The 27,877-nt window shown below is 47.2% G+C and overlaps 1 protein-coding gene and 1 long non-coding RNA gene across 3 annotated transcripts in view; one reads left to right on the plus strand and one right to left on the minus strand.

Moving 5' to 3' along the window:
* The first annotated feature begins 1,605 nt into the window (after positions 1-1,605).
* LSP1 (lymphocyte-specific protein 1) overlaps positions 1,606-27,877 on the plus strand; it is an 84,481-nt gene continuing 58,209 nt past the window's right edge. The window contains exon 1 of one of the 2 annotated variants that reach the window (XM_019551791.1): positions 1,606-1,784. In XM_019551791.1, the coding sequence (XP_019407336.1) occupies positions 1,705-1,784 (80 nt within the window). In that variant the 5' untranslated portion in view covers positions 1,606-1,704. Of the gene's footprint in view, positions 1,785-24,974; positions 25,228-27,877 lie in introns of those variants that run through there. The other variant, XM_019551792.1, reaches the window with a different exon arrangement.
* Positions 19,094-26,426, minus strand: LOC109321250. The gene is made up of 3 exons (XR_002104008.1): positions 25,640-26,426; positions 19,586-19,757; positions 19,094-19,501 (listed from the first exon to the last, which is right to left on the minus strand). It is a non-coding gene; the product is annotated as an uncharacterized LOC109321250 (long non-coding RNA).

The raw sequence follows: 27,877 nt of genomic DNA on the forward strand, positions 1-27,877 counted from the left end.
TTGAACTCGGGGCCCACATCCAGTGGGGAGAGTCAGCTCGGCCGCCTGGAATGTCCCGTCACTCCATCTCTGGCAGTGGCCTGGTCTTGGTTTTGTGGAGATGATGTTTGGGCAAGAGGGATGTCAAGAACCTGGCACAGCCAGCCTCTTTTTTGGAAGCTGTTCTTGCTGCTCCAAGGAATGAGGCAGTGAGGGTTTTCTTCCCCTTTTCCACTCCTTGTTGGGTCTGGGGGCTGGGCTGTCTCCTAGGTTCTGGAAAGAGCACAAGCTGAACTTCTCTCTCATCCTTTTGCCGCTTCAGCTAAGTACAGCTGCCACATGGTCTGAATCCCAAACAGCTTCTGGACAGATACCAGAGTTTTTTGTCTTCCCATTGCTAGAGGTTCTGGGTTGTATCCCAGACCATGTGGAACGAGGAGGGAGGGTTCAGGTTGTCCTTTGTTGTTGCTTATGGAGGACAATGGAGATCAGCATCCTAAGACTTCTGATTCCCCATCCCTCTCCTCCCAGGGAGTCTCTTTTGAAGAGCTTGGAAGATGGCTACTCAGATGGGAGAATGACAGGGAGGAGACAAGAAGGCCTTGCTGTAGGCATTGAGATCCATTGGAAGGAGACTCACTCTGATGCAGGGGAGGTAGGGGCCACTTACGATGTGCCCGTTGCCTTGAAGGTTTGAACTTACTGAACTTGAACCTCTGGGTGGCAACTGCCAATTCTCCTTGCAAGCCATCATAGGGCTTGATCACTCACAGTGTTATTATCTGAACCCTGTGGGATGCATGCAGAATGTCCCGGGCAACCATGTCTCCCTCCAGCAACATTTTGACTGCAAACAGAAATTTGGTTCAGGTTCCTCATCCCTAGTGGTCAGTCCCAGAGTCACGCCAGAGCCATTTGGTTTATTTCTTTACCTGTCCACAAGATCGAAAGCAGAGGTACTCCCAGTTTCAGTTAGCCTTGGCTCTATTGGAGAGAAGGTATCATCTGTGCTTGTTGAAGAAAAATCCTGACATGGACTTTCAGGACCACAAGGAACAAAACTGCTCAGTGGCTTCTGTCCAGGTTCCTTTTTGAAATAATCCTTCCTCTTTTGGTGAGTGCACCACACAAACAAGCACATCCACCTAGCACTATTGCCCCTTTGCTGGTAACCAAAATTTGCAAGCCAAAGCAGGAAGCTGTTGGGCAGGGAAGCAGGAGCAGGCAGTGTACAAGGGCTGTAAGAGAGCATGGTTATAGCTTTGGAAAACCTGTGCTTCTGCAGTGGCAACCGGGGCAAAAATTAGAGCAGCCTTCAGGGCATCCTTCACCTGTGGCAGGGGCATAAGAGGAAATGCTGCAGTCTCATCGTAGCACAGTGCCCACTGCACTGCAAATAGCTGTGATCTCTTATAAGACATCTTTCTGTACTCCCAGCCACTGTGAGCTGCTATTGCCCCACACTTCCTTTCTGTCTTGGGCCACCACTTCCAGATTTTGAGACAGAGGACTATGGCAAATACTTAGAAATTATCTAAGGGTGAAAAAAAATAATCTTGCATCTCCTCCCCCACCCGCACTCCCTCAGCCCCATGAGGCTTCCGGCACGGCTCGTTTCTGTGCTAGCACAGGAAGAGTGATGTGAAAGTGAGCCCACACACCAAACACTTGCAGAGCTGTCTGCAGGGCTCCTCCATTCTGCAAGGTTGTTAACAAGGAAAAGCAATGTCAGACTCTGAGGAGTGCCAGGGAGGTCCCGAGGGCGAGGACCAGGTGGGGGAAGAGCCCCTGACAGAGCCTGAAAGGTAAGGCCCTTGGGACTGGCTGAGGTTCCCTTCACATTTTGGTGTTTAACCCTAGGGTGGCTACAGGACGACCGGGGAAGTTGGGGTGGGGGACAAAAGCAAGGTGGAAATAGTGGTGGCTCCATGAGGCCAAGACAAGGGTATGTTAAAGGGCACTTTAGTCGAACATACATGAGGAGAGGGAAACACTGGAAAGGACCTGTCCTTGGGAGCTCTGGAAAGATCCTGACTGGTCTTATCAGCTCTGGCCTCACTCATTGACACAGCCATGGGGTCAGGATCTTTAGTGTTCCCACCACTTTGATCTTTGGCATCATAAACATCCTGGGACAAACAGGAGAACAGAAAACTTTTCCTCCGGTGCTTCTGGGGACTCCCGTAGCAGGGGCCTGGCTTGTTGTAAAGAGATGAACTTAAAAGTCAGGTGTCCTGAGGGCTGTGTGGGTATCCAGTGTCAGGGGATGTGGTGGCTTTTAGGTGCTGGGTGGCTCTTGCATCCAGTTTTCCAGCTCCCTGTGGAAATTTTTTGGCACAATGGAGCATGACAGCTGCTTAGACTGCATGCTGTTGGTGAGGGGGAGTTCCACGTTTCCCTCCATCATTCCCCCTAAAGTGTTTTGACTCTGTATTCATATTGCCCATACATTGAGTACAGGCAGCACCTCTTGGGGTCCAGTTAGGCATGGGAGACCTATGGGACAAGTGGCAAAAGACCTGGGGAAACATGTCCTTTCTTGAGGGCATGATCCACAGACCGAAGGTCAGAGGGAAAGTCCCTCGTTGCTACCTCATACCGTGACCATACCTTGCCATTTTTGTCACTCTTAGAATGACTGCTGGTACATGTATCTGTAAATGCAGTTTAACAGCTCTCACATGTGGTTTGAAGGGGGTGGGAGGAGAGATGGTAAATTCTGCAATTTCACAGAAACCATTTTTTTCTTGTCCATCTGAATTAGACTGGTAACTTTTCAGAGCAGGGATGATGTCTTTCAGGGGTTTGCCCACACTCTGCTCATTTAACCCCTCTGGTGGCTTTATTGACAGTGACTTTCAACATTGGAACTTCAGCTCCAAATCAGAGTCAGTAGTCTCCCTTGTGGATTTAAGGATTAAATCCATTAGCAAAAAAAAATTAGCAAGGGTGAAGTTATACATTACATTTGGCCCATCCTAAAATTTAATTCAATGGTTAAACACCCACACGATCTAGAGCCATCAGGAAATCTAGGGTCATCTGGCTACAGGGTTTCAGCTCTGGTGTGTCTAAAGATAAAAGAAGTAATTATATTATTCACCAGATTCCATCCAATTTATATTTAAAATATCTTACCCTTGCCACACAAAACTTATATGACAGTCAGTAAAATTTCTAGTTGTAATATCTGAGGATTTTGGGGTGATAGGGAAAGCAGGGCTCTTGTTTGATTTGTGCTTTGTCATATCCCATGATTAAAGGGTAAATGCTCCCAAAGCAGGTGCATCTGGGCTGCACTGATATCCTTGTAGATTGGTGTGCTGGTGTTGCCTGGAAGCACCTGGGAACAGGTAAATGGTTGCAAAAGATAATCTAGGTGACAGCTGTAGGCAGTTATTCAGGCAATGGAACAACCTTGGTTTTAAGCTTAATTAGCAGCTGGAAAGAACATGAAGCTCCTGCAGGGTGTTTTCTGATCTTTTGACATACACCAACAGATTCTCCACACCACGGTACCTCTGCTATGTCTACATCACCCAGAGCAGGTCTTGCAAAGCAATGGGGACTTTGTGGCCTCGCTCTTTCAATAGCTGAGTTAGCTTTCTTCCTCCACAAAACTCTCGGCCCTCTCTCCCCTACGGGGAGTAAGAACAAGCAAAGGTACGTCTCCCACACAAGATCATTGGGCTGGCCCTGCAAACTACAGGTTCCTCATTCTTTTCTCTCTTCCACATTTTTGGTTTGTGTAGGTAGGTCTGTTTGGTTGGGATGCTTGGCGCGAGTATTTTGCCAAGCAGAGTAATACTGATTCCTCCTGTGTCCCTGATCAAAGCTTTGAAATGATTGAAGAGGCTAGCTGCTGCTACTTCTGCCCCCACCCCGCCAAGTGCTTCACCATGACATTAATACGTGCTGGGGCTTGTTTTGCAAATGTAAGTAGTGCATTGAGGATAATCATGTGGTGCAGACCTGATTAGTTCATGTTTTGCTTCACTGAGCCTCAGGGCCTTGGGCTAAGGCCTTTCAGGCTGACTGGAGGCTCAAGCATTTTTCCTAAAGTATTTTGGCCTCTTTGCTGCCTGGCATGGCTAAAGCTGCTCAAATATTACAGATAAGAATGCTACAAACTGCTCAAATCCAGAGTTTTGGTTTAAAAAAAAATGGAAAGCAAACTGAGTAAAATGGCAGAACTCCTTCTCACCCTGGTTGAATTTATTTATTTATTTATTTATTGGCGAAACTTTTTTAAACTTCAAAATTTTAAGGGAGAGAAAAGGGGGAGGGAGTTTTTAATTTTGCTTGTTAAATATTAGAAGAGAATGTTGCCTTCTCCCTCTCTCCCTGAAACTGCTGAATAGGTTCAATTCAATTATCCTGGTGTTACCTGTACTTTACCAAATTCTGACACCTTAGCATGAACCAAAGTCTCACTGGACTTTCCTACCAGAATATTGGAAGAAGGAGTTTGCTCACGATCTGGGGTGTTTCTTTTCCTATGCGGTGGTCAGGATTGCTAGCTCAGTTCCTTGGTTGTTCTCCCTGTATATAGTTCAAGCAAAAGATAGGTAAGGTTCTTTGGGTAGATGTGATATCTTCAGTTAGACTAACTTACTTGGAAAAATGTTCTTTGCAAGTTTTCTGGCACAACCATTCTTCTTCAGGCATAGGGAGTCTTTGCTGTTGTTCTGAGATCTCCAAGATGAAAGAAGCTAAAAGTGTTACAGGACTCTGTCAATAGGTGGAAATTAAGAGAACAATGGGTAGAGTAGGGGGGCCGGTAAAGGGGAAATAATGCCAAAGGTAAGTTCTCCAAGGTAGAAGAAGCAATCAAGACTTGTCATAGCAATGATATCTTTTATTAGATAAACAAGATTTTCACAAAAAAATTATTTAATTGCAAGCTTTCAGGCACAAACACCCTTTACCAGGCATTGGAGAAAAGATGGTAAAAGTTCTCCTGAGTAGAAATGAAAGTTCATATTTCATAGGATTTCAAAAGGTAGAAGAGGCAGTCTGTGGAAAAACCCACCACTGATCAAGTTACAGCAGTGTTCCTAAGACAACTCATCAGGGCAAAGGGTGGGGACAGAGCCAAAGAGCATGGAGAGAGAGGCTTAGAATGGTTGACTATGGGCCTTATTACATGGTAATTTGGAAGCAACTCCTGGAGCTCTTAATACCCAGACAATCCAGTGGTTAATACCTTAAAGTAGTTTTAAGCACTCATTATACAGCTGAAAGTTATGCCACTCGGGGCAGGATTGTCTCTGATTTGTACTACCCAGCTCCTGCTCCATTAATATGGGCTGCCCAAGCCGAAATCCTCCAGCATCCCAAGATCTCTCATACCCCCACCCATACAGCAGGCATAGAAGCCTGTCTTGGCTCACCAGCCCTGTAGTGACAACTCAGAACTAGAGCTCCTAGTTCTGCCCCTGCTTGCCAGGCCACTAGGCTAGGGACAGACATTAAAAAAACCTGAGCCTGAATTGGTCCAATCTTTGCAGGTTAGTCTAACCTGGCTAGGCTGAAACAGTTTGTAACCACACAGACATCTGCTTTGGACTGAAGAAATGCAGGCACATGCCTGCAGTGGCTTGGGCTAGAAGCTGGGAGGGGGGACACTACAGCAGCCCTCCCTTCCCTTCCACAATAGTGGAGGGGGGAGGGGGGACATGGCCAGGCCAAGCCAGGCCCTGGCACAATGCTGTGATTAGGGAGGGTGTTCAGTACTGTTCCTGACCAGTGAGGGAGCCAGCAAGGAGTTCACAGTTTTTAGCACCCTATCAAGAAAACAAAAGCCTCTCATTTGTTCAAGCTCTTCTGAAACAACTTTTTCCAAGGAAGGAATGCAGGGAGATTACCAGCTGACCTGTTGATTAGCTCCAAAAAGCCCTAAGTGGACATGGACATCTCTCATCATTAGCTAGTATACCACATGCTGGCTATGGTCCATGCTTGGGAAGGGGAGAATCCCTCCTTGAGCAGGTGGTAAGGCAGAAGGGGGAAGCCAGGCAGATACTGATGTGCCTGCAAGTCTCTGCAGGAGCTCCAGCTAGGGAGCAGAAGGTCAGGGCCAGCCTAGCTCTCTGGAGCAGAGAGCCCCACCCAGGCCTGCAAAGCATCTGGGATGCTGGGGGACTCTGGTTTAACTTAAACCAGGAAGGGATCTGGGACAGACATTGCATAAAACAGTTTGATCCAAATCAGTGAAGTCTGATGCTACATTCAGCCAGGTTTATGTCAAACTGGTTTCAGCAATTTTCTAACTGGTTTATGTGCACTGAACATCTGTTCTGTTACAGGTTAAAACCAGTTTCTGATCACTTAAACTGGTTTATGTGTAATGCCTGTCCTAGCCTTAGTGGCAAGTCACACCTGTGCAGGTGGAAGATAGTCAGAGAAGGTTTCTAGACTAAGCATGTGACTACTCCAAACTCCAAGCTAGCACTAACACTAACACCCGCAAATATTTACGCAGCTCACAGCATAAGGTATAACAAGACTGTAAATGACAAACTGACTTGAGGTGAGGGTGGGGCTGAGTTGGGTCATGGAGGAAGAGCATTAGTTAGAAAACTGACTACTGGTTCCCTTATTAGCAACATGAGGCTCGTTTAATGCTTCCAAACATGCTGTCCAGCAAGGTTGCTACTGGAACTCTGCATCTCCTCTTGGAGATGGTCATATAAATAAAGCTGGTGTTGAATCACCCTGCCTATCTGCTTCCTGAAGTGCTACCAGTACAGAGGTACCAAAGCCTCCTCTAGACTAGCAAAGTATAGACCCCAGGCCAGCAGCTCCAGAAGCCTGAGTGTTGATGGGAGTTAGACAGCATTTGATGACACAGCGACGTGTCCTGAGAGCCCTGCTGTTCCTGCCAGCTGCAGGGAACTAGAAGTGGCTTTTGTGGTCAGAGCGACACTGGGGCAGTACAACCCATGCAATTTCATGGGGTCCCCATTGTACGCTGGTTATGTTAGGTGCTCATACTCCATACTTATTATGGTTTGTTGTGGAGGCCAGACACCAAAACTTTGCATGGGGCCCCCCAAATATAAAGGTGCCCATTGTTTGTGCTGTGAGATGGAAGGAAGGAGGTAGGGGTCCACATAAACTATCATTAGTCTGTGTATGTGTAACTTTCCTGTTTATGCTATGCCCTAGTCACCAAAGAGTTTTTTATTGCATTTCCATGGTCATGGCAGGGCAGGGGGACTTGCTACCCCAGGAGGATGGCCTGTGCAATCAGTGGTTAGGAACCTATGTTTTGGGGAGGGCACAGCTTATATAAACAAAGTCTTCCAAGGGCTGTTCTCTCTCAGCAATACCCTGTAACCACATTGTGGCAGTGTGTATGATGACCCTCTCCCCATTGCTGCCTAAGTGTACAGAGAGCTTTACGCAGCCTGCATCCTAAAGGGCATTTTCATGTGTGTAGGAATGTGGTATGCAAGGTAGGTGCTCCTCTTGTTAGGGAGTCACAGGGTGAGAAAATAGCTCCTTACAGACACAATTAGCCATGCTGCCTCATCTTCCCATGCCCCCTTCCTTCCCTGGCCTCCTGTTCCTGGTACTGCAGGGAGTCCTGTGCTGCCCATGTATGGTCACTGGCTCAGGATGGCTTTGCTGTGCCAGCAAGCCCTGTCCCTTCTTTTACCACGTCCATCCCCAGCTGCCTTGAATTCTCCAGATCCCGTAGAGGAGACTTGGAGAGTCCTCAGGAAGATTACTGCTGTTGCTAAGTTTACCCAATGCTGGAAGGAGCTTGTCTGAGAAAACTGATACTTGGTGAGGTTTTGCTGGACTACTTAGCACTGAATTCTTGGGGAGGGGGCGGAGGAGCATGTGGTCCATGCTCAAAGGGACTGTTCAAAATATAACTCAACTCACTCAACCCTGAGCTGTTCCATCAAAGAAAAGGGCTGAGGTGCAGGGAAAGAATAGGTTCCAGTTGAATGAACCAGAAAAGCAGCTGGAAAATACTCTGACCTTGGCAAAGGAATAGAGAAGATGCCAACAGTCGGAGAATAGTCCTCTGAAATTGAGTTACCTTATTTGAAGGTCGCTGGGGGGATGGACTAGAGTGGTGGCCTGCTCTTGCTTCTTTCTGGTTTAAAAAAGGCCAGGAGATGTGTATGTGTTCTGAAGGAGAAGATTGTCTAAATCTTCTGTCTTGCTTCATATTCCACAGTAGGAACTCAGGCCTCATCTGAGATGGGACACTATTTTGACAAAATAATGAGCTAAAAGATGATATAATACTGGACTGGAGGGAGTGAAAACCAGTTCATTGATAAGAGGTGGGGATTTGTTGGTAGGTAAAATCTTAGCAAGGGGTGTTTTGCCATTGATTTCAGTGGATTTTGCCTTTTGCCGTCTGTTTCTGGTGAAACCTAACGAATGTCAATGATTCATTTTGAATAAAGGAAATCTCTAAAGATGTAAATGCCTTGTTCCACTTGGCATTGCCAGGAGATGCACCTAGATCTTTCCTCAGGAACAGTAAAGAAAACCCAGAGGAGAACAGACTTTTGGGGTATTTTTATGGGAATGAACCACCTTTCTTCCTTTAAAGCAAATATCAATGTGGGTCCTTTCTATGCATCCCAAAGAAACAGAAAAGCATCACTGTAATCTATGGACAGACCTCCTTTAATATATAGACTAAGCCATTTGTTAAACAATGAGCAATAATCATTCTAAATTAAAAGTTTTTTAGCAGATCCCAGCCAGGGCTCATGTTGAGGAGGTGAAAGAAATGGAAACATCTATCTTCCAGAAGATGGGATAACATTTAGAAGGCTTCATTTTAAAATGTTTTTTTCCTATGGATGAAAACTATTGAGACTTGAATGCAGGAATCTACTGAGAGGCAGGCTGAGACCCAGAAGGGTTTGTGTCATGGGTATACTAGATAGGAATCCAACGTTCAGGCAGCAAGACCCTGCAGGCCCAATTGAACATATACATCCCTGTTCTGAATCCAGGCAGAAAATAACAGGGTAAAACCAAGCAGGATGCACTGACGTTGGCAGTCTTAAGTCTGAATGCATCCATCCAGGGCTGGAAAAAAGATGCAATGGGACTCATTTTACGTCCACATCTCAGCAAGCTCTTTCTGCTGAGAGATGGGCTGAGGCCCAGTGTAAACTCATTTCATATGTGGGTGGGGAATCCAATACCAGGCTCCAGGACTGCTAGGGTACCTGTTTTACTTACTATGGCCTAAGAGCCTGGTGTCTCTGCAAACATATGGTCCTATCCTACGTGCGAGGAGGTGGGAAATATTCCTAAATTCTGTGGATTTCATATTCAGTGGTTTGAAGAACTTTCCACCCCCTCTCCTCCCACTGTTGTTCTTTAGAGATGTACAGTATAATCTGAACCCTCTGAGTTTAGCCTGCAGGCAGTTTACTGTGTTCCCTGGGTTGCCATGTTCCTGAAACCTGGTGATAATTGCAATTCTGCCACCTTTGTCAGGAAAAAGAGGTGATATCCCCATCAACCACCAGCAAAAAGGGGATCATGGTCTCCCAACTACCAGCTGCAGAGGTGGATCTGGTTTTCCAAGTCAAGAAGCAGCTCTGGCCCTAGCATGGCATAGCTTCAGCCACTTTTGCTCCTTTGAACTGCATCAGGCAATGGTCCAGGGGCTGCTGGGACAAGAAGGGAGTCAGCTAAGCTGGGGCCCACCTAGGATGCCAGGGCTCCTCTCTCTCTATCTCTCTCTCCCTCTCCCTTCCCCGCCCTCTCCATAAATGCTTGCAGCTGGACTGCAAACAATTTCCTAGTACATACATCATCTTCCGTTTTAGCAGCTGTGGGTCACAGCGATGCTCTTTTCCCATCACACTGTCTAATAAAATGAAGCCTCGGAAGGAAGAGGGGAGGGTGAGAACACAGACAAAGTGAGGTGGCTTGATGGGAAAAATGAGGAGCAAAGCTAGGCCCAAACCAAACCCTGGATCCCGGTGCCAGGACTCTGTAGTTTCAGTTTCCTCTTGAGGAGGGATGAGGAGTTAAGAGGCAAAGCACTGGCAAAAGCTGGGTTGCTGCCCCGTGCATGGAACGTGCTAGGTAGAAAGTAGCAGAGCTATCATGGCTTGCAGGCTGCAAAGGTAGCGCCAGACCTGGGGACAGCTGAATAGTCATGGTGGTATTCTGTGGATGAAACGAGAACACGCAGTGCTGTGATATTTCACACGCTGCTAAATGGTTGTGGCTTTGCTCAGGCAAGGTGGGAGTTGAAAAAGCCTTGCACAAATGATCACAGAGTTTAGACACATATCGGAAAAACTGTGCTGACAATGGATAGAAACCTGTCCTAGCACCAAACTATAGGGCGTGGTGGCTGCTGGCTTGGAGACATCCTACAAAATGGGAGAGCTACCACCTGCTCTAATCCCCATCAGAAAAGCACCAGAGCTGTGCACAGTGCCCACAAGAGGGCATGCTCTCTTCACGCTTCTTTTACAAGGCAGGACCAGCCCCGGAGCTAAGACGAAAAAAAGTTGATACTTCAAGGCAAGGGCATTTTTGTGGGGGAAGTGGAAGTTTTAGCCCATGTAAAGCAAAGACTGTCCTTCTGGCCCAAAGGCCAATCTCCAAGAAGCTTTAATTTATGGCAGCAGTGGCTCTGCCCATTGCTCTCATGGTTTAAGCACAGATGCAAGACCAGGAGATCTCTGGGTTTTGTTTTCAGTTCTGCTACTTGCTGGCCATGTCACCTTGGTCAAGTCACGCAATCATGCTGTGCCTCAGGTTTCTCATTGTTAAAATGGGACCAACACTGCTCCCAGGGGTGCTGTGAGCCTAGTTCATGTTTGTAAAGCACTGATCCTCAGCTTGAAGGGGTGAGGATCACCCCTTCTGGCTTCATGTGTTCTTTGTAGTTTATGATCCGTTGTGCTGCAGACTTCCATAACCCCCCATGTTGCCTCAGAATATGCCCGTGGTCCTGCCAGCAGATTCCCAAAAGCTGAATGCGCTTCCTTTTGTCATAACCGAAACATCAGGATTTATCACAGCTGCCTGCCAGGAGCACTGGTGGTGCCTCACTTTCTCAGCTAGATCTGGCAATGATGTGGCAACTAAGGGGCTAAAATGTGCCTTTCCCCCCGCATATCTTCCTTGAGATTCTGGTCCCAGGGGGTCCCAACATTTCTGGCCCTCAGTCTTGACCCTCCGCTAATCCAAGGCCTCCCACCCCTCGTGGCCAAACCTTTGTTCCTGTAATTCCCACCTCCCAGCTTTGCCAGTGCATTCATAACAATTCTGTCTGATGACTCTGCATCGGGGTTCCTACCTCCAAAGTGTGGCACAAGCACTGGGTAATGTTTAAATAATTATGCTTAATTTAGGTGCCCTACTTTTCCTAGCAGGTGCTTCAGTGAACAGCTAAGGAGCTGAAACAGTCACCTTCAATACTAGCCTGCAAAGATGCATGATAGTTCATTATCAGGGCTGACACCAAGTTTTTCTTAAACTGCTGTGGCTTATTTTGGGCCTGTTCTGTGGGGAACTAAAGGACTTCAGTGGAAAGGTGTAACCAGCAGAGTTGATGCCCAGGGAAAACCCTGTGGGAGACTGGGAGGGGGTGAAGGGAAAGGCACCTGGCTTCTGAGAGTGAGAGGGGCATGGTTTGCAGAGCAGGGGGTGCATGGTTGCAGAGGGAGGGGATGGGCTCCAATAATAGGGGCATGGCACCACAGTCTTACTCATACTGGGAACTCCTAGCAGTCCCTGGCAGAGTTGCTGCTGCTGCCACCACCACCATATGCTCTCCCTGAAGCCAATGGTACTTGCATTCTTCAGCCCCAGGAGGCTGCGGGGCTGGAAGCATGGCATGCCATGCTGTCACTGTGTGCGGTAACAGGGGCTGGCCTCTAGACAGCTCAGAATTCATCAGTCTCCTCTTTCTCTCTCCCCAGCCAGGCTAATCCCCCGCACCTGGGCACCCCCCCACCCATGGGCTGCCATCTCCTTTGCTTGTTCCTCCTGCACCTGCCTTCCACCTCAGGGCACGCGACCTCCCAAAAACACTTGGCCTAAGAGGAAAATGTGTTGGTGGCAAGAGCTTGGAGCAGGCTGCTCCTTCCTCTGAAGCTCACCACGGTCTGTCACGTGAATAGCAGCGGGTGGGTCCTCCACTCTTCTGCCACTTGGAGGCTTGGTCTGATGTTTTCCAAGGAGCCAGTGGGTGGTAGGTGACCAGATCCCAATGAAGTTCAGAGGGATTTGGGTACCTGACCTTGCAGGTCCTTCTGACATTCCCCACCTTTTGGTAGTAATGGATCCCATGCTCTGAAAGAGCCATGTGGGTCCAAGTCTCATCTGCTCCACAGCTCTGCTTGATGCAGACACAGAATGCCCAAGCCAAGATGGTTTGGGGCCTGTCTTGTACAGGTTGCTTGGGTATGACAACTGTTTTTACTTGCAGCCATCTGCCACCAACCCCTGCAGGCTTTCTGAGCAGTTGCAGGTAGAGGAAGGGCCTGGCCAGGCCTCCTTCCCTGTGGGTAATCCTTTGGCAAACCTTGTGGCCCCAAAGTCACTGACAGGGGTGGTATAGGGTTGAGAACATATGGCTTATGCCGCGTATGAGAAGCATTTCCAAGGGGACCTTATCATGACTTCCGGTTTCCTGTACACCAGCTCCCATCAAGGAACAGTAGAGTAGCTAGGACATCGGCTCTCTATCTTGGAGAAAGTAGCAGCTTCTGTTTGGCCTGAGCTCTACCCTCAGAAAGGGGCTCTAAGCTCTGGGAATGGTGCCTTCCACCAGGATTGAACCCCATGTTTTCAGCTGCCTTCTACCTAGCCACATTTCCAGCTTTTAATCCACCCTTCCTCAGAATTTCTCTTTTTCCTTAACTCTCATCTGCCCTTTCCTGCATTTGGCAAGCGAAATCAGTGTGACCCTTAAGGAACCTCAACATTGTAAAGTGACATACTGCAAATCTCTGTTGCTTTTCATTTTTCATTTTTGCATGCAGCCCTCTGTGTTTTCTGCAGCATGAGCTTCCCCATGCAGCAGGGCCCAGTAGAAGCCTGCTAGGATTCCAGCAGCACTAGTCACAACCCCAGCAGCATGAGCTTCCTCATAGTGGCACTCTGTTATGGCCAGACCTCTCTGTTTTTTGAGAACAATGGAGGCTGTTCTCATGTCATGCAAGAGGAGGGTTCTGCTTTCCCTGAAAATAACTGACATACACGCTTTGACTTCAAAGAGCTTTGGCCTGGATCTCTGTGCCATTGGCCATTGTGAGCCCGTCGCTCTCCTAAAAGGATCCCATGTCCCACCCTGCTGAAAATGTGCTGGTTTTTAGTGTACTCCCTCAATATCAGTTGCCTGGGGGAAGGGGCTCTTGCATCCTTGTCCTCTTAGAAACATGCCAAGAGCCTGAAATAATGGGGATGACTGGCTGTTTCTCAGGAACATACTGGGGTGGATGTGACATAGTACGAATGGGATACGGAGGTTTACTCTACCTAATGTCTCAAGCCATCCACATGTACCATTGCTGTAGCTGGAGATGCCAAGCCAGTAGCTTGCTCTAGACAAATGTACCTAGTCTATGGGTCACAGCCTTGCATGCTAAGTGCTGCTGGTATGTTTTGAGGTAAAACTCCTTGGATGGACAAGGGTGTAGGAAGTCAGTACTATTAGTGTTAGCATTACAGTAGAATCAAGAGGCCCCATCACAGGTCAGTAGCCCCTTATGCTGGGCACTGTATAAGAGACTACATCCATCCCAAGTAGCCTGGTATCTCAATATACAAGGCAGTCAAAGAATGGGGGAGAGGCTATATTATCCAGGTGAGGGACAGCAGCTCCTAAACTCCAGGTAATTTGCCAGGATCACCAAAGAAGGGAGGTGTTTTGCTGGACTTGAACCCAGGTCCTCTAAACCTTTTCACGTCAACTTAACCAAAGACCAGCTTCTCTCTCGCCTCTTTTTCTCACCCCAACCCCCCGCCTCCCCAAAGCCTTGACTTTGCCTACGTTCTGTGCGGGATGGCAACTGGGAAACAGCTCTGTGGTGGACCCAGCAGTGAATGGGTTAACTATTCTTGCCTGGAATCTGAGTGTATTTTCTTTGCCAGTGTATCCATCTTAATACACACCAGATGTGCGAGACAGCCGCCTGAGTGTCTTAATCCTAGGCTTCAGCAGTCTGAGTTGTCTCTCTTGCAAGAGGCAGGTCCACTCCAGACTCATTGGGGATTTCATCTAGTGCAAAGCAGGGGCAGTGTGGCTGGCAGCTTCCCTCCCCCACAGGAAAAAGTTTGCAAAGGTCCTGACTGCTGAATATTTTTTTTTAGAAAGGCTTTTTACTAAGATAAGAAGTTGGGTCTGGGGGTGGGATGGTAACAGTTGTTGACTCAGCAGTAACAGGGTTGTGGGGAGCAAGAAACAACTATTCTGGACTAGAGAGGGTCAATGTCAGCATTACGGAGATGTGTACACTGAACCCAATTCACAGCTGGGGTGAACCTAAGGAGTTCTGACTTCAGGGCAGTTGTATCAGGTTATCAGATACGAATCTAGCTTTCTAACTCTCATAACCAGCCTGGGATTGTCAGGAAAAAGAGAAAAATCTCTGAGCCAAGGGTCATAATTAATAAAGTCAATGGATTTTTGCACTAGCTGAAGATGGCCCAAAACAACAGCCAGACCTGACCATTCCTTGGTGAGTTGAATTATCTGAATGTTGCATCTGTGACTATAAGCTGGCATAAATCAGTGATGCCTTTGGAAGCTATGCCAATTTATACCAGCTGAATATCTGGTCCTCTTCCCTAACAGCCCTGATTTACCTCCTGACAAATGCACGCTTTGCTGCTGGCATATTCTCGCATAATCCATGAAGCTTTCCCCCTCTCTGCTTTAAATGCGAGTTGTTTGCTGTTGCTAAATAGGCAGTATGTGTGATTCCTCTTATCAGGCACATGCCAGATGGCATGGAAAATATGATCTCCTCTCTCTCGCTCCCTGTACATGAGAAGGAGAGCAAGCACTGCTATGCTACAAAAGCCCCTTCCACTGCAGTCAGAGATGATGACAACTACTTCAAAGCCACTAACATGGGCAAACTGTAAGTTGCTGACAAACTTTAAACAATCCACAACTTCTGACCCATTAGAAAAGGGGAAGCCCTGCTCCAGCTTAACTGTGTGGGGTTACCAGGCTAGCAAAAGTTGTCTGCTGCTTAAATTTTCCAGTAGCCCCTATCCCACCCCGCTGCCTCATCAGGCCCACATTGTGACCCTTTTTTCACAGGAAGAGCTCTGATGAGGAAAGAGAAATAACTGGGGCTGGGAGACGATATGTTTCAGTTCATCTCCACCATGCCTGTTCCCCACTTCTTTTTGACTGAGGTATGGCTCATTATGCTTGCTTCCTCTAAGAACATCAGCTCCTTTCTGAATATCTACCTCTTGCTGCTTTTCTCAGGGTCTGCAGAGCACATGAACAGGCCCTTTCTCTCCGAGTTCCTGGGCTTCCTTGTCTCCTGTAAGCTCCAAGCTGTTCCAGTTTGATTGCAGACTTGGGCGCTTTTCAACTGGGGCCTGTTTCAAAGCCCACAAGGAGTCAGCAAAGAGACTCCCACCGACTGCATATCTTGCTTGGCTTGTCCATGCCCGCTTCCTCTGTTAGAAGTCAATGCGTCTCTCTCTTTCTGTCCTTAATTTTTGTGGGAAGCCTCATTTCTCATTGGCGTCGCCAGCCCTTCTTGCTGAGTTCCCATCATGTCCCATGACACAGTGAGCAGGAGTTTCAGGCCAAGTTATAGTCTGAAACAGGCTGTAGTTCACACTGGCCATATCTATATCACGAAGGGACCACATTGGAGAGCACTGCAGCAAGGCACGGCATGCTTGCTCTTCATAGGCTACACCCTGACACAGATGCAACGTAGCCTCTTTAGAGCAGTGATGGGTGCATGCCAGAAATTGCTCCCAAGATAGTGAGCTTATTAGCACGTTCCCAGAGTAGCTCTCCAACAGCCATATTACCTCAGTCTTGGGATGTAGCGCTCGCTGAGTGGGTGAACTGTGCTGCTCTGTGGTGCCCCCAGCATGGTCTCTTGAGGATTCAGAGGTGCTCTCAAGGGTTCTGGGCTTGATGCCTCACATAGGTGGTCCTACTGGTCCTTCCTGGCTTTCAAACCCATGGTTCTCCATCTTAGAGTAACTGGCACTATTATATTAGCCCTGGTTTCCCTTGGTGGGTTTTAACTTGCTCCAGGAAGGGGAATGGAAAATGGAGGGGAAATTTTCACCGCCATGTCAAAGCTTAATGCTTCTGGGCCTGCAGCTGGAGCTCAGCAGTTTCACGGAGGCTTTCACTCCAGTATGGAGGAGCTCACAACTGGAATGAATTTGCTGGTCTCAGCAGATGCATGCGCATGTCTCTTACATGGATGCCTTTTGATAGGGTAAGGTCAGGGATCATCTGGATCTGCCTACAAGAGTGAAAAGGCTGAGGGTGTCTTTTTTGATGACCTGCACTCAGTAGCCAAGTTTCTCTGCCATTGTGGAAAAAAGGGGCAACAAATACATTCTCTTGCTCGCTTTTCTAATTCCCACCCTACCAAATTTATCTCATTTAAGGGCGAGGTTTGTAATATGTACATGGATTTGGATGTTCAATTCCTGTTTGTTTTCATGGAAATTGGTTGCCCACGTCTTCAGCAGCTTTGTAAACCTCAGTCTTGGAGAGTTCTCTGGGCTGTTGTCCAAGGACTGTCTTCACTGTGGTCAGCCTAGATGGCAACCCTCTTCCTTCTGGCTTTTTGGCCCCACTGTTCTAATCCCATTCAGTGGTCTGGAGTAAGTCCCCTCAGAGCCACTGGCTTTCCTTATTGTCCGGTCATGACTCTCCAGGAGATTCTGGAGAATGTCTAATCTAGAGTTAGTGTTTTGCCTTCCTGTCTGTTTCCCATCCACCCCATTGATTTAATTGAGTATATTTATATAGCAAACACCTGGATGACTAAGGTACTGTGCAGTGTCTATGAAGTATTACAGAACAGCCCCCATTCCAGCCATGCTGGGACAACTCACATGTGCTTGCGTGATCACTGATATAGGTGCTGTCTCTGATTATATGCACATAAAACACCTAGCACAGTGGGACCCTGGTCTCAGTGAGGGCCTTTGTAATGTAAATGATAATGGTCATATCATCTGTCTCAGATTCATAGAGAAGTAAGGATGGAAGGGATCTTTAGAGGTCATCTGGTCCAACCCCCTGCCTAAGGCAGGATCATCTCTAGCCAGACCATTGTATACAAATCCACTATCTAGCCTATTAGCAAGACTACAGTCAGCAATGACAAAACCACAAGACATAACTCCCTAACCTGCTACAGGTGAAGCAGGGGGACCATGGCAGCCAACACCCTGCTGCTGTAAAGGTTGTTAATATATACACCAGAGATCCCAGGAAGAGGGGCATGGCCCCAGATAGTTAGGAAGGCAAAATCCCCCCACAATCCATGCCAATCTGACCATGGGGTAAAATTCCTTCCTGACCCCAAATATGGTGATTGGTCTGACCCTGACTGGAGGGGCAAGACCCTGTAGCCAGGAACCTCCGGCTTTAAGTCCCAGCAAGAAGCATTCATGCACCCCAGTCAAAATCCTTAAGCTTGGCTGCAGCCAACACCCAGTGGTTCTAGAAAAGCTTAAAAAAGAGGAAAAAAAAACCCCTCTCTGATGCAGGAGGGGAAAGAAATTCCTTCCTGGCCCTGCTCCTTTTCCCCCCACTGCTCACTCTCCTACAACATCTTCTTTTGTCTGTCACCCTGAACTTATACAACCTGTCTGGCCTCTTCGGTTGGGGAAAGGAGACAGGTCTTGCCCTGTAGGAATGCTTTGGGCCAGAAGAGGACAGGTTCTTCCTGCAGTTTTGGGGAGCAAAGGGAAGCAGGCCAGGATTGGGAGGAAGGAGCAGAGGCCATTCCTTCGGACCCTGGCTGTCTTTCCTGCCTGGTTCCCTGTTTTTATTTCATGATAATAAAACAAATCTTGGCACCCAGGCTGTGCTGTTCAGATACACTTACAAAAAATATTGTGTGGTGTTTGCTGACTGCCTGGGCCCTTGTTACAGAGTGATGTTTCCTCCTCTGTTCTCATATATTGGCCTAGATGTGAACCATCCTGTTGACTATAGCTCCCCACCCCTGAGGCTGGTCCTGTTCCTCTCCCTTGTTCTGTCACACAGGAGGCCTAGTTCCCTACTTTTGGAGCAGGGGGCTTTACTACCTGACCTTTTGAGGCCCCTTCCAGCCCTGTTTTCTGTGGCACTAATGACTCTTTGTGAGCATCTCTTAGGTGCTTCCTCCTGTCTCCCTGGTGCTATTCCTGTCATGTGGACTCTGCAAAACCTTGCAACTGACTGATCCTGCCTGCAGCACCACTCTGCAAGTGCCTGTGGGATACATGGGTTTTTTGCCTTGGGAGCTTCCTCTGTCATGTTTAACCCAATTGAAGCCAGAAGAAGGTTAGCCTGGCAAAAGGTTGCAGGATTGTGTGCTTTTCCAGTCATTGTCCTCTCCGTGGCCTTGGCCCATCACAGCTGTGGCATGCGTTCCCATTTGCTGTGATGGGCTCTCAGTCTGGCCCTTCGCAAGTTCTTTCAATTCCCAGCTTCTCTTGCCTCTCTGTCTCCCCCTTGCCATAAAAATGATAAAACTGCTGCGCACTTTGATTTAGAGTCATGTATAACTCAAGGCATGTAACATGCCTGTGAGCTAGGTAAGTAATTTTATTTCTATTTTACATCAGAGGAAATGGAAGGAGCAGGGTAGTTAAGTGATTCGTTCTGCCCAGCAAGTAGAAGAGTCAAGCCTATCATTCAATTTCCCAACTCCAAATCATCTCCTCTAACAAGCGGACCACACTTCCCCCCGCCCTTCTCAGTCTCCCACATTCACACCTACCTATCCATCTGTTGGCTCTTCTCTTTCTTATGAGAAAAAAAAATCACGTAAGCCCTAAAATATTCTCACAGTACAAGCCACCCTCTTCTAAAATCCTGACTCTGCATTTGATGAGTCTATTTGATGAAGTCTTGGTGAAATGAAATGGGACATATTCATTGGGATTCTGATGCGATGGAAACATGCATAACCGATGCATTCCTCACATGCTAGTTGTCAGTCCATTAGAACAGCATTCCAGTTAACATGTCCCCTCTTATTTAGCCACACCTGAACATGGCTGAGCATGCATTTAAGAAATAATCCTAAAGACCAACTTCTGTTAGACTTTCCTGAAGGTATGGTTTGTGCTTTGTCTGTGCGTGTGTAAGAGTGTAAGGCTAGGACGAGTAGAATGGGATTGATGGTGGTTTATATAGAGAGGATGATGCTAGGTAGGAAAGATGGCACCTACCTGCCATGTTATCACCGCCATGCTTCTTGAGGTTGGTTCTGTTAAATGATGCAGTACCATGGTTTGCTAGTTGGATGGTGTGTAAGCGATCCCTTCAGGATGAGTCCCCGTGCTGGAATATTGCAGATAGGTTAATTCTAATCCTTTCTGATGGGAGGATTCCTGAAAGTGTCCTTCTTCAGTTGGGCTGCCTTACCTAGACATGAGCAAGTGGTGTCACTCATGTGGATTGCCAGTGTACAGGGAATCTGAGAAGGGAACCAAGATATCCAGTGCAAGTAGAATATTTGAGCTGGTATCCAACACAAGAACCAAGGGTCCTGTTGAAGATGCAATTTGGAGGATAATTCCTTATTCAGGGGGCAGTTCTACAAGGAAAAGGAGTCAGTGCAGTAAACAAGGAGGTGAGACACAAGATCGAGGAGCTTTTTAAAAAAATGAGCCATGGGAAGGAAAAGTATCACAGAAGATATCTTCCAATCTATCATGAAGGAACACAACAAATGAGCCACCGTCCCTGTCCATCTAAATGAAGCACTTTTCAGTTCATCCGTCTGTTTTCTAGTCCTGCTAAAGCACACTATGCTACTTCACTGGTAATGCCACACAGGCTGAAAGTCACTACCATCCTCCACAGCCCTGGAAGTGATCCAAAGTGTATTGAAGCCAATGGAAACACTCCCCTTAGCGTGATGGGCAAGGCAGAGTGCAGATGATCTTACTGGGGGAAGGCTTTGTCATCTCACAGAGTTTGGCATCTTCATAGGTCTGCATGATAGAAAACGTCTCAAGAACGTTCTGCAAGTGCTGGACCCAGTCCTGCTAGATGTAGAGCACCCTCTACTCCCTTCTGTTAAAATCTCAAGAAGCAGAAGGTACTCAGGCTCTTCAAGGACCAGGCTCAGGGTTGTCACTAGACATGTTACTGGCCTAGCTGGAGCCAAGCCAGGGCTGTGGCTTCTGGGTACAGGTACAGACAGTCGTGGATAGAAAGGGCATTTAAAGCAACTGGACCCTGCTAAAAACTCTGGTGCGAGCGAGGTAGGTCACATAGCATGGAAAACCACTCTTCTGGTGATTGGTGTGTAGGATGCACATAAAGGGAGAGACTCCTTGTAACTATGCTGAGGGGGCACAGGGGAAGGGACCTGGGATGAAATCGACCCTAAACAACTAAAAGCCAGGGCAGCCAAATTATGTGGCTTATGCCCAACATGGTCCCTGACAATGACTTTTTAATTGAAGTGGTGTTGGAACAAGTCACTGGCTGCATTTCTTTGCTAGAGTCTTGGTATTTTGGGGTTTTTTTTGCTAGACATATTTTAGCTTCCTGATGATTTTGCAACCAGTGCTACATAGCAAAGTGATTGTGTAATTAATGAGAATTGGTGCAGCCCTATCTCACTGGGACTCCTTCCCTCCTTCCCACAGCAAGAGAATTGAGTCACTTCCTCCCTACGCATCTCACCTTCACTTTTTGTCTGGAGCTGAAGAGCAACTTTCTCCTCCTGGCATTGCAAGCACGTGTCTTAAAGGGGGCTACAGAGCAACAGACTGCCCACTGGCCTTGAGCTTCTTCTGCAGGGAGGCAGTACCTTCAGCACTCTTTAATTCTGATTGTAAAATTGCAGCAGGAAAATTTATCCCATTAGCGCTGCAATTTTTTTATTTGGTTACCATGGCTGTTCCTGAGGCTTGTCCCTGCAGTGGACTGTGGGTATCTGCATGGCTGATGCTAACCCCTAGCTGCCCTTGAATGCCTGGTATAAATCACGCTGAAACAGCTGTGCTCCATCACAGATTAAAAAGTAGGGAAGTGGAGAGAGGAAATGAAAGACCACCCCCCCAGTCCTACCCCTTTAGGAGTAAGGGCTTTCCCTGCTTCCCAAGGATCAAACCATTTTCAGCTGCAAAGAGAGGCAGAAGGGCAGTAAGTGGGGATCTCACTAGGCTCAGCTGCTATGATTTTTTTTTTTTTTTTTTTGGTTGACATTCAGATACAATTCAGCAGGGGCATTTCAACTGTATCTGGAGGAGCAAATCGGCGCCAATGCCATGATGAGCATTTGTGCTCCAGCAAGAGGAGTTGGGATGCAGGCGTTTAAATAGGAGCACTCCCCTCACTCAAATCCCCTGGATCCTGCAGGCCCCTCCCTGGTTTGGAGGAAGCCCTTCCTTCCCTCAATCTCCATTCACGCTGTGACAGAGATGGAAGAGGGGGTAGAGATAGCAATTGGCCTGTGCTCTGCGGGCAGTATGCAGGGGGCTTGGCAGGTACCTGGGAATTCCCTTCCCCCAAGCAATGCAGTGAGAAGTGAAACCCCTGCCCTGTCACGCACCTTTGACTCACCCTCTCTTTGTTCCACAGGGTTTTAGCCTCTGCCCATCTTATCAGTAAAACAGCTTACCCCCCTGACTTTTCCGCGGTGCTAAATGCCCTGCTGGACTGGGAAAGCCATCAGCCAGACGCAGCAAGCACCCTTGCCAATCCTCCAGGGTGTTGTGGGTTGTGTGTGGGCTGAGGGCAAGCGGTACATATAGAAGGGCTCTGGACTCTACATCAGTGATTCGCAACGAGGGTGTCAGGATCCTTTCAAGGGATCCATGTAATGTTAGCACTGTGAAGTCTGCAAGCATGATTCACAACATAAACCCAGAGATTCCCAATAGAAATCCCTAGGTGTGGTCTTTCTGCGTTCTTTGCAGTCCTCATGATCCTGCAACAGAAAAACTTCTCTGTTTTTTTGCTGGGGAAAAAAAAAAGAGTGGAAACTAAGGGCTGCTATTTTCTGAGGGGTGCTGCAGATCTATCTGGGGGTGTCACAAGTCTACAAAGGTTGAGAACCACTGCTCTTCACAGACCTGTCCAGTGTCCACAGTCCCAGAGCTCAACTTGACTGGACGTTTTGCTTTTGTTCTGAGCTAAAGGTTTGCTGTGAGCCCAGTGGAGCCTAGCTCATCTGGCAAGAAAGTGGTTCTGCAGATTTACAACAGCTGAGGATCTAGCCTCTCAGACGGGGCTAGGTGATGGCACTGCCTGTCACCACCCCATGGTGAGCCCATGCTAGCCTCCCCAGTACTACCAAAGCCTCAGCTTTCACATTCCTCCCTGAATTTCCTCTGGATTGTGTGGCATCTCTGGCTATAATAAGAGCCCTGTGACCATGAGGCTGCAACAGTAGTCGGCAGCAGTTGTCATTGGTAATGCCATGAGCATTAGCTTCCTTCCTGACTATTTTTTCCCCATCTGTGTTCCCCCTGGCCCTTTACACACCCACACCTAGAACCACATTGTGTGGACTGTCTGTGCCTGGTCCTACCCTCCCTGAAGGTGACAGCAGTTGAGAGGTCCTAGTAAAGTCTTTGGCAAGTTGGGTCTGACTTCCATAGATGCCCTTCCCTTGCCAACATGACACCATGTGCTCAAGTGTAAGCGTGTGGCAGGCCCAATGAAGTCAATGGGTATTTTCATGTGCATCATGTGTTGGCAGTAGCATGGTTAGAATCATTATCTTTTTGAACATAACAGCCCTGTTTTGATTGCTTTACTACATTATGGTGTTTGGGTCATCACTTATACCAGAACAGGATAGCTATGCTTTGGCTACTTTTACTATATTTCTTATCATTTATAATTCCTTAAAGAAGAAGAATAACAAAGAAACCTATTTTTCAACATTTTACGTCTTTGCAGTTTTGTTTAAACCTACTCTCTCTTGATAGATATTCCTTCATTTATTACAGGGACAATTGGCAACCATCTGCATGCCAAGCGACAGAGTTACGGTAAACAGCTCGGCATTACTGATGTTCACGTGCAAATAAGTGATGGACTGAGAGAGTAAAGTGAAAATTTCAGATCACATGAAACCTGATCATAATCGTAATGCCTTGAAGTTCTCACTAGTGAGGCAAATGGTAACAGTCCCATTGAACAGATGGGAAAGCTGAGGTAACAACTTGGCCACCAAGTAAATGTAAAAGTTGGGATTAGACTTCACCACTTCTTGGCTCCTTGGCTCAGTCCATTAGACCAGTGGGAGCTACCCTTTTTGGCAAGCTTGCCATAAATTAGCCCCACACTCTCTCCAAATGCCACTCCTATCCTCTTCCTCTGCTTAATTTGCTGCTCTGCTTTCTGCCCAGCCCTGTGCTCCCTGCTTGATCTCCTGCTTTACTTTCTGCTTCCTGCCCTATCTACCAATGTGCTTCCTATTCTGTACCCGTCTGCTGTGTGCCACACATGGAAACTGCTCGCTCCACCTTTGGCACCTGTGCCACAGGTTAGCCAACTCTGCACTAGACAATACTCCTCCTTTTCTTTCAGGGATACTGGTTGTAGCCATGTTTGTCTAAGGGCATAGCCAGATAAAACTCTTGGGGTAGAAGTGATATCTTTCAAATATTTTATTGGTTTAAGAAAAGACATCATCTCTACCCCAAGGGTTTTGTCTGCCTCTTTTTCTTTGCCTTTTCATGGCATCTAGAGGCTTGAGCCCAAGAACTGTCCCTGCCTACAAAGAGAGAGAATCCCTGCCCCAAAGAGTCTGCAGTCAAAATGGACAAGGGAGGATGAGAGAGGAAACAGAGGTCAGAGTCATTCACCATGTCGAGGCAGCAATGGCACAAGAACATAGGTCCTGTGATCCCTAGTCCAGGGTCATGTCTATTAGACCACAGAGGCTTTCTGCCATTGCAGAGGAAGTAATAATAATGCCAGCCCTTCATCCACTACTTGGCAAAGTCAGTCAGTTTCATTATCTGCATTTCACAGATGAAGAAACTGAGGCAGAGTTGCAGTGACTTGTCCAAGATCATTTTAGCAGGTCAGTGGCTGAGACTATAACCCAGGTCATCCTAACCCAGCACAGTAGCAGCTCTCTCACCTCCTCACAGTCTACCCTGTCACATGCAAATTGTTTCCATTAACTTTTCGGTGTCGATACAGCACTTTTAACCACTGTATTCCTATGGCAGAATGCAGACTCTCTTTGCAAATTGGCCAGTCTCATAATTTACTTGCATGGGCAAATTCATGTACTGGGGGTCAGATTCTCAGCTGGAGGAGCTACATTGACTTGCCTGGATTGAAGCTGATTTACATCGGGTCCCAATCTCAAGCTAGCTCTGTAGCTGTAAAGCCATGGTGTGCTATCTTTCCAGCTTTTTGAGCAAGCGCCTCTAATCTGGTTTTGTGTCCCTGAGTGGCTTTTGTTCCTAATTTGTGCAATTAGGAAAGAATTGGTTAATAGGGAAAGAAACAGACCAGAAAGTGAAGAAGACAGACAACAAATAGGGAATGGGGAAGTAGAGGAAAAGAAAAGAAAGCAAAGCATAAGATTGAAGGAGAGTTAAGAAGGAAGAGACTGAAACAGATATCAATATATAAGAATAGTCTATTGCTTGTAGAGCTCAAGGCTTCACACTGAGCTCACTCAGCAATCAGATGCATGCAGGGAGGGGACCTTGCTTGCCTCTAACTACAAAGCTTCTCTCTGAAAGATTTTTTTCTCTGACATTTCCACTAGGCTGAGAAGGAGGAGGTAGAGGTGGAGGAGACAAGAGGGGGGTGGAACAGGGGGGCTTAGGGAAACAAAAGGAAACCAGCTGCAGAACTTCCTGAAGAGAGAGAGAGGGGAGAGGGAGAGAGAACTAACAGGATTATTTATATTTTAAAAAAAAGAAGCAAAAGAGAAAAGGGAAGGGTGGGGGAAAGTGAGGAAAAGAAGGTTTAGCAGCTAGGATCTGTGAGCCTGCCCTGAGTTCAACCTCTCCCACCATGACCAGTGCAATCCTGAGGAGGAATTCCAGTAAACAGGGCTTAGAAAACCTCTTAAGGTAAGTCTTTACCTGCCTAGCCCAGGCTGAGTGAAGGCAGGGAGGAGGGGTTCTTTGTTACACGGAGCTCAGTTCATTAACTCTCCACCATAGATATTTAGCTAATTCCAAACACCACGGGCTGTTTATTTCCCAGAGGGGCATTTGCTCATACCATGGGGAGAAGAGTAATATTGTTCTGTTGCACAGTGTGTGTGTGTGTGTGTGTGTGTATGTGTGTGTGCACATATATTTAAATCAGTTGAAAGCATTAGTGAGCAGGGCTCTGAGGCAGACAGAACATATTGGAAGCCAGGAAAAGAAATGAAATTCAAATAATAAAATAAGGAAGGCAGATTTGAACTTACTGGTAGTGGCTTTCACAAAAGCACATAGCAAAAATAGCTTAACACGACTGTATTGCGATACTTACCTGAACCTGCTGGTTTGAACTGTTGGCTCAGAGAGTTTGTGGATGTGCGTGCCTCTCGACTGGAGGAGAGGGACTTTGCCTAGCAAAGTTTTCTTGTGACTCATGTTATGGGCAATTCATGTGCAGCTGCAGGTCCGTAGAGGGTCAGCTCCTCTGCTGCTATAAAGTCAGCCAGGATCTACTGATTTCCTCTTCACAGCAATGCTGATATACACCCACTGAGTGTCTTGGGCTGTAATCCTAGGGTAGTTCATTGGGCAGCCTCAACGTGCTGGGTTCCTTTTTGTTGCTAAATGCTGAGCCCAAAACTGTCCAGAGAGGATCACTACACTGTACGCTCCACATGTTTACTGGAGATGGGATTTCCCTTCTCTGCTGACATGCTGCTTTTTAATGTGAACTGGAAATGCCAGTTTAGCTCTTTGCTCTTTGCCTCAGTGTTCCAGCTCCCCAGTAGCTACTGGAACTAGAGAGGCTTTTTATACCCCATGCCGGAGGATGTGGCAAGCTCACATTTGACAGGGGAAATGTATTACTCTGTCATCGCTAAGTTTGACTTGGTGTGAAGAAGGGGAAATAGAACGAGTTGGAGATGAAAGTTAGGTGCTTTAGTGCTCCCTGCATAACATCTGACTTCGCCAGAGGATGCTAAGCCCAAGGTCTGGGTTGGAGGAGGCCATCTGGAGCACGCGGTTTTGGGAAGCTGGGATTCCTGTTCCCAGGCTCCATTCAGCTTCAGCATTTTCACATACAGTAATGCAGCCTTCAGCTTCTCCTCAGAAGGGTTTCTCACTCTATAGGTGCAAAGGGAATTATACAGATTAAAACTTCCTTCACCCACCCACTCTTCAGCGCAATCCAGTATGTGTTGGCATCAATAGAAAGACTCCGGGTGACTTCATCAGGCATTGAATCAGTCCCTGGGAGAGATGGGAGGATGTTCGACTCTCTTTTGACCCCTTGCTGGTGTTCCCACTGGCCGGATCCAAGGCGGCCACTCCATTTTTGGAAATATCCAGTCAGAATGATGCTGCTTGAGACTGGGTTGAAAGGTTTAGGAAACTGCAAGTGAAATAAAACTGCTGAACGAATTTCAGTAAGTTGACAAATAATGGTATAGGACATGGGACTAAGAGAACTGGTGAGGATTGGGTGGGGCTGATGATGGCAATGCAAGTAAGAGGACAGATACCCTGTCTGTCTTCCCCAAAACACAAATCTGGAGTGAAACTTTTTGCAGGAAATCAAAGTAATGAGCATGGTGCAAATCATAGATGGACAGAGAAGTGTAGAGAGAGTCTCATATGCCTCCATGCCTGGATTCAGTACAAGGGCCCTGATTCAGTATAGCATACCTGGAGGTATATTCTTTTATTACCTGTTCAAAGCTCCTTTTAATACCAATAGGGATTACAGGTGCCAACTGGGAAGAGGACTTGCCTACTATAATTGTACTAGGATAGAGAGTTTTTAGGAATTATACAGATTAAAACTGCAGTTGAGTTGGGTCGTTTGTAAATTTATGTTGAATTCGGTTTAAGTTTAGGTGTTTATTCTATGGGTGGCAATGGGGTGGGGGGAGTGATGAATTTCACTGCTAGTTACATCCACATAACCCACGGAAGACCAGAGAAATCAATAGGGTTGCACAGTATGGATAAACTTTGGTCCCTGCACTGGTGTGCTTTTCTTTATATGCAATGAAACCCTCTAGGAAGAAGGTCAACTTCTCCACAGGACAGTGCCGGCCTAAGTTTCACCATGAGTAAAATTGCTGATTGCACGTTGCTAGCCAACTAAACAATCCCAGGCCTTCCTTTTGCAACTGTTTTCTGGGGCTAATATGGCATTATCTCATTTAGGTTTGTGAGGTGCTTGGAGATGCCTTGCCTCAAGACATTGCGCCAGTGCAAAGGATGATTGTTATTCTCCTGCTTTCCACTATGAATGGAGATACCAGGCTCACTGTAATCACACTGGCTGCACTGCAGCCGTGTCCAAAGTATATGTGCCTTTTGGCTGTCAAATTTAGAAGAGGTGATATCGGTACAGAGTCACATTGGTGGCAATACAGTGTGAGTGCTAGTGATGTCAGTTTGATGCAGGCACTGTTGGACTGCTAAGCTCTTTCCCACCCTGCTTACTTGAGGCAAGGGTTGCTGAAAGCTTCCTCCTGTGTACTCCTAACACTAGGGCACTTTATCTTTGTTCAATCAAGTGACCCCCAGGCAGCTTGCC

The sequence above is a fragment of the Crocodylus porosus genome, unplaced genomic scaffold (assembly GCF_001723895.1).
Source record: "Crocodylus porosus isolate Cpor-Errol unplaced genomic scaffold, CroPor_comp1, whole genome shotgun sequence".
Lineage (NCBI taxonomy): Eukaryota > Metazoa > Chordata > Crocodylia > Crocodylidae > Crocodylus > Crocodylus porosus.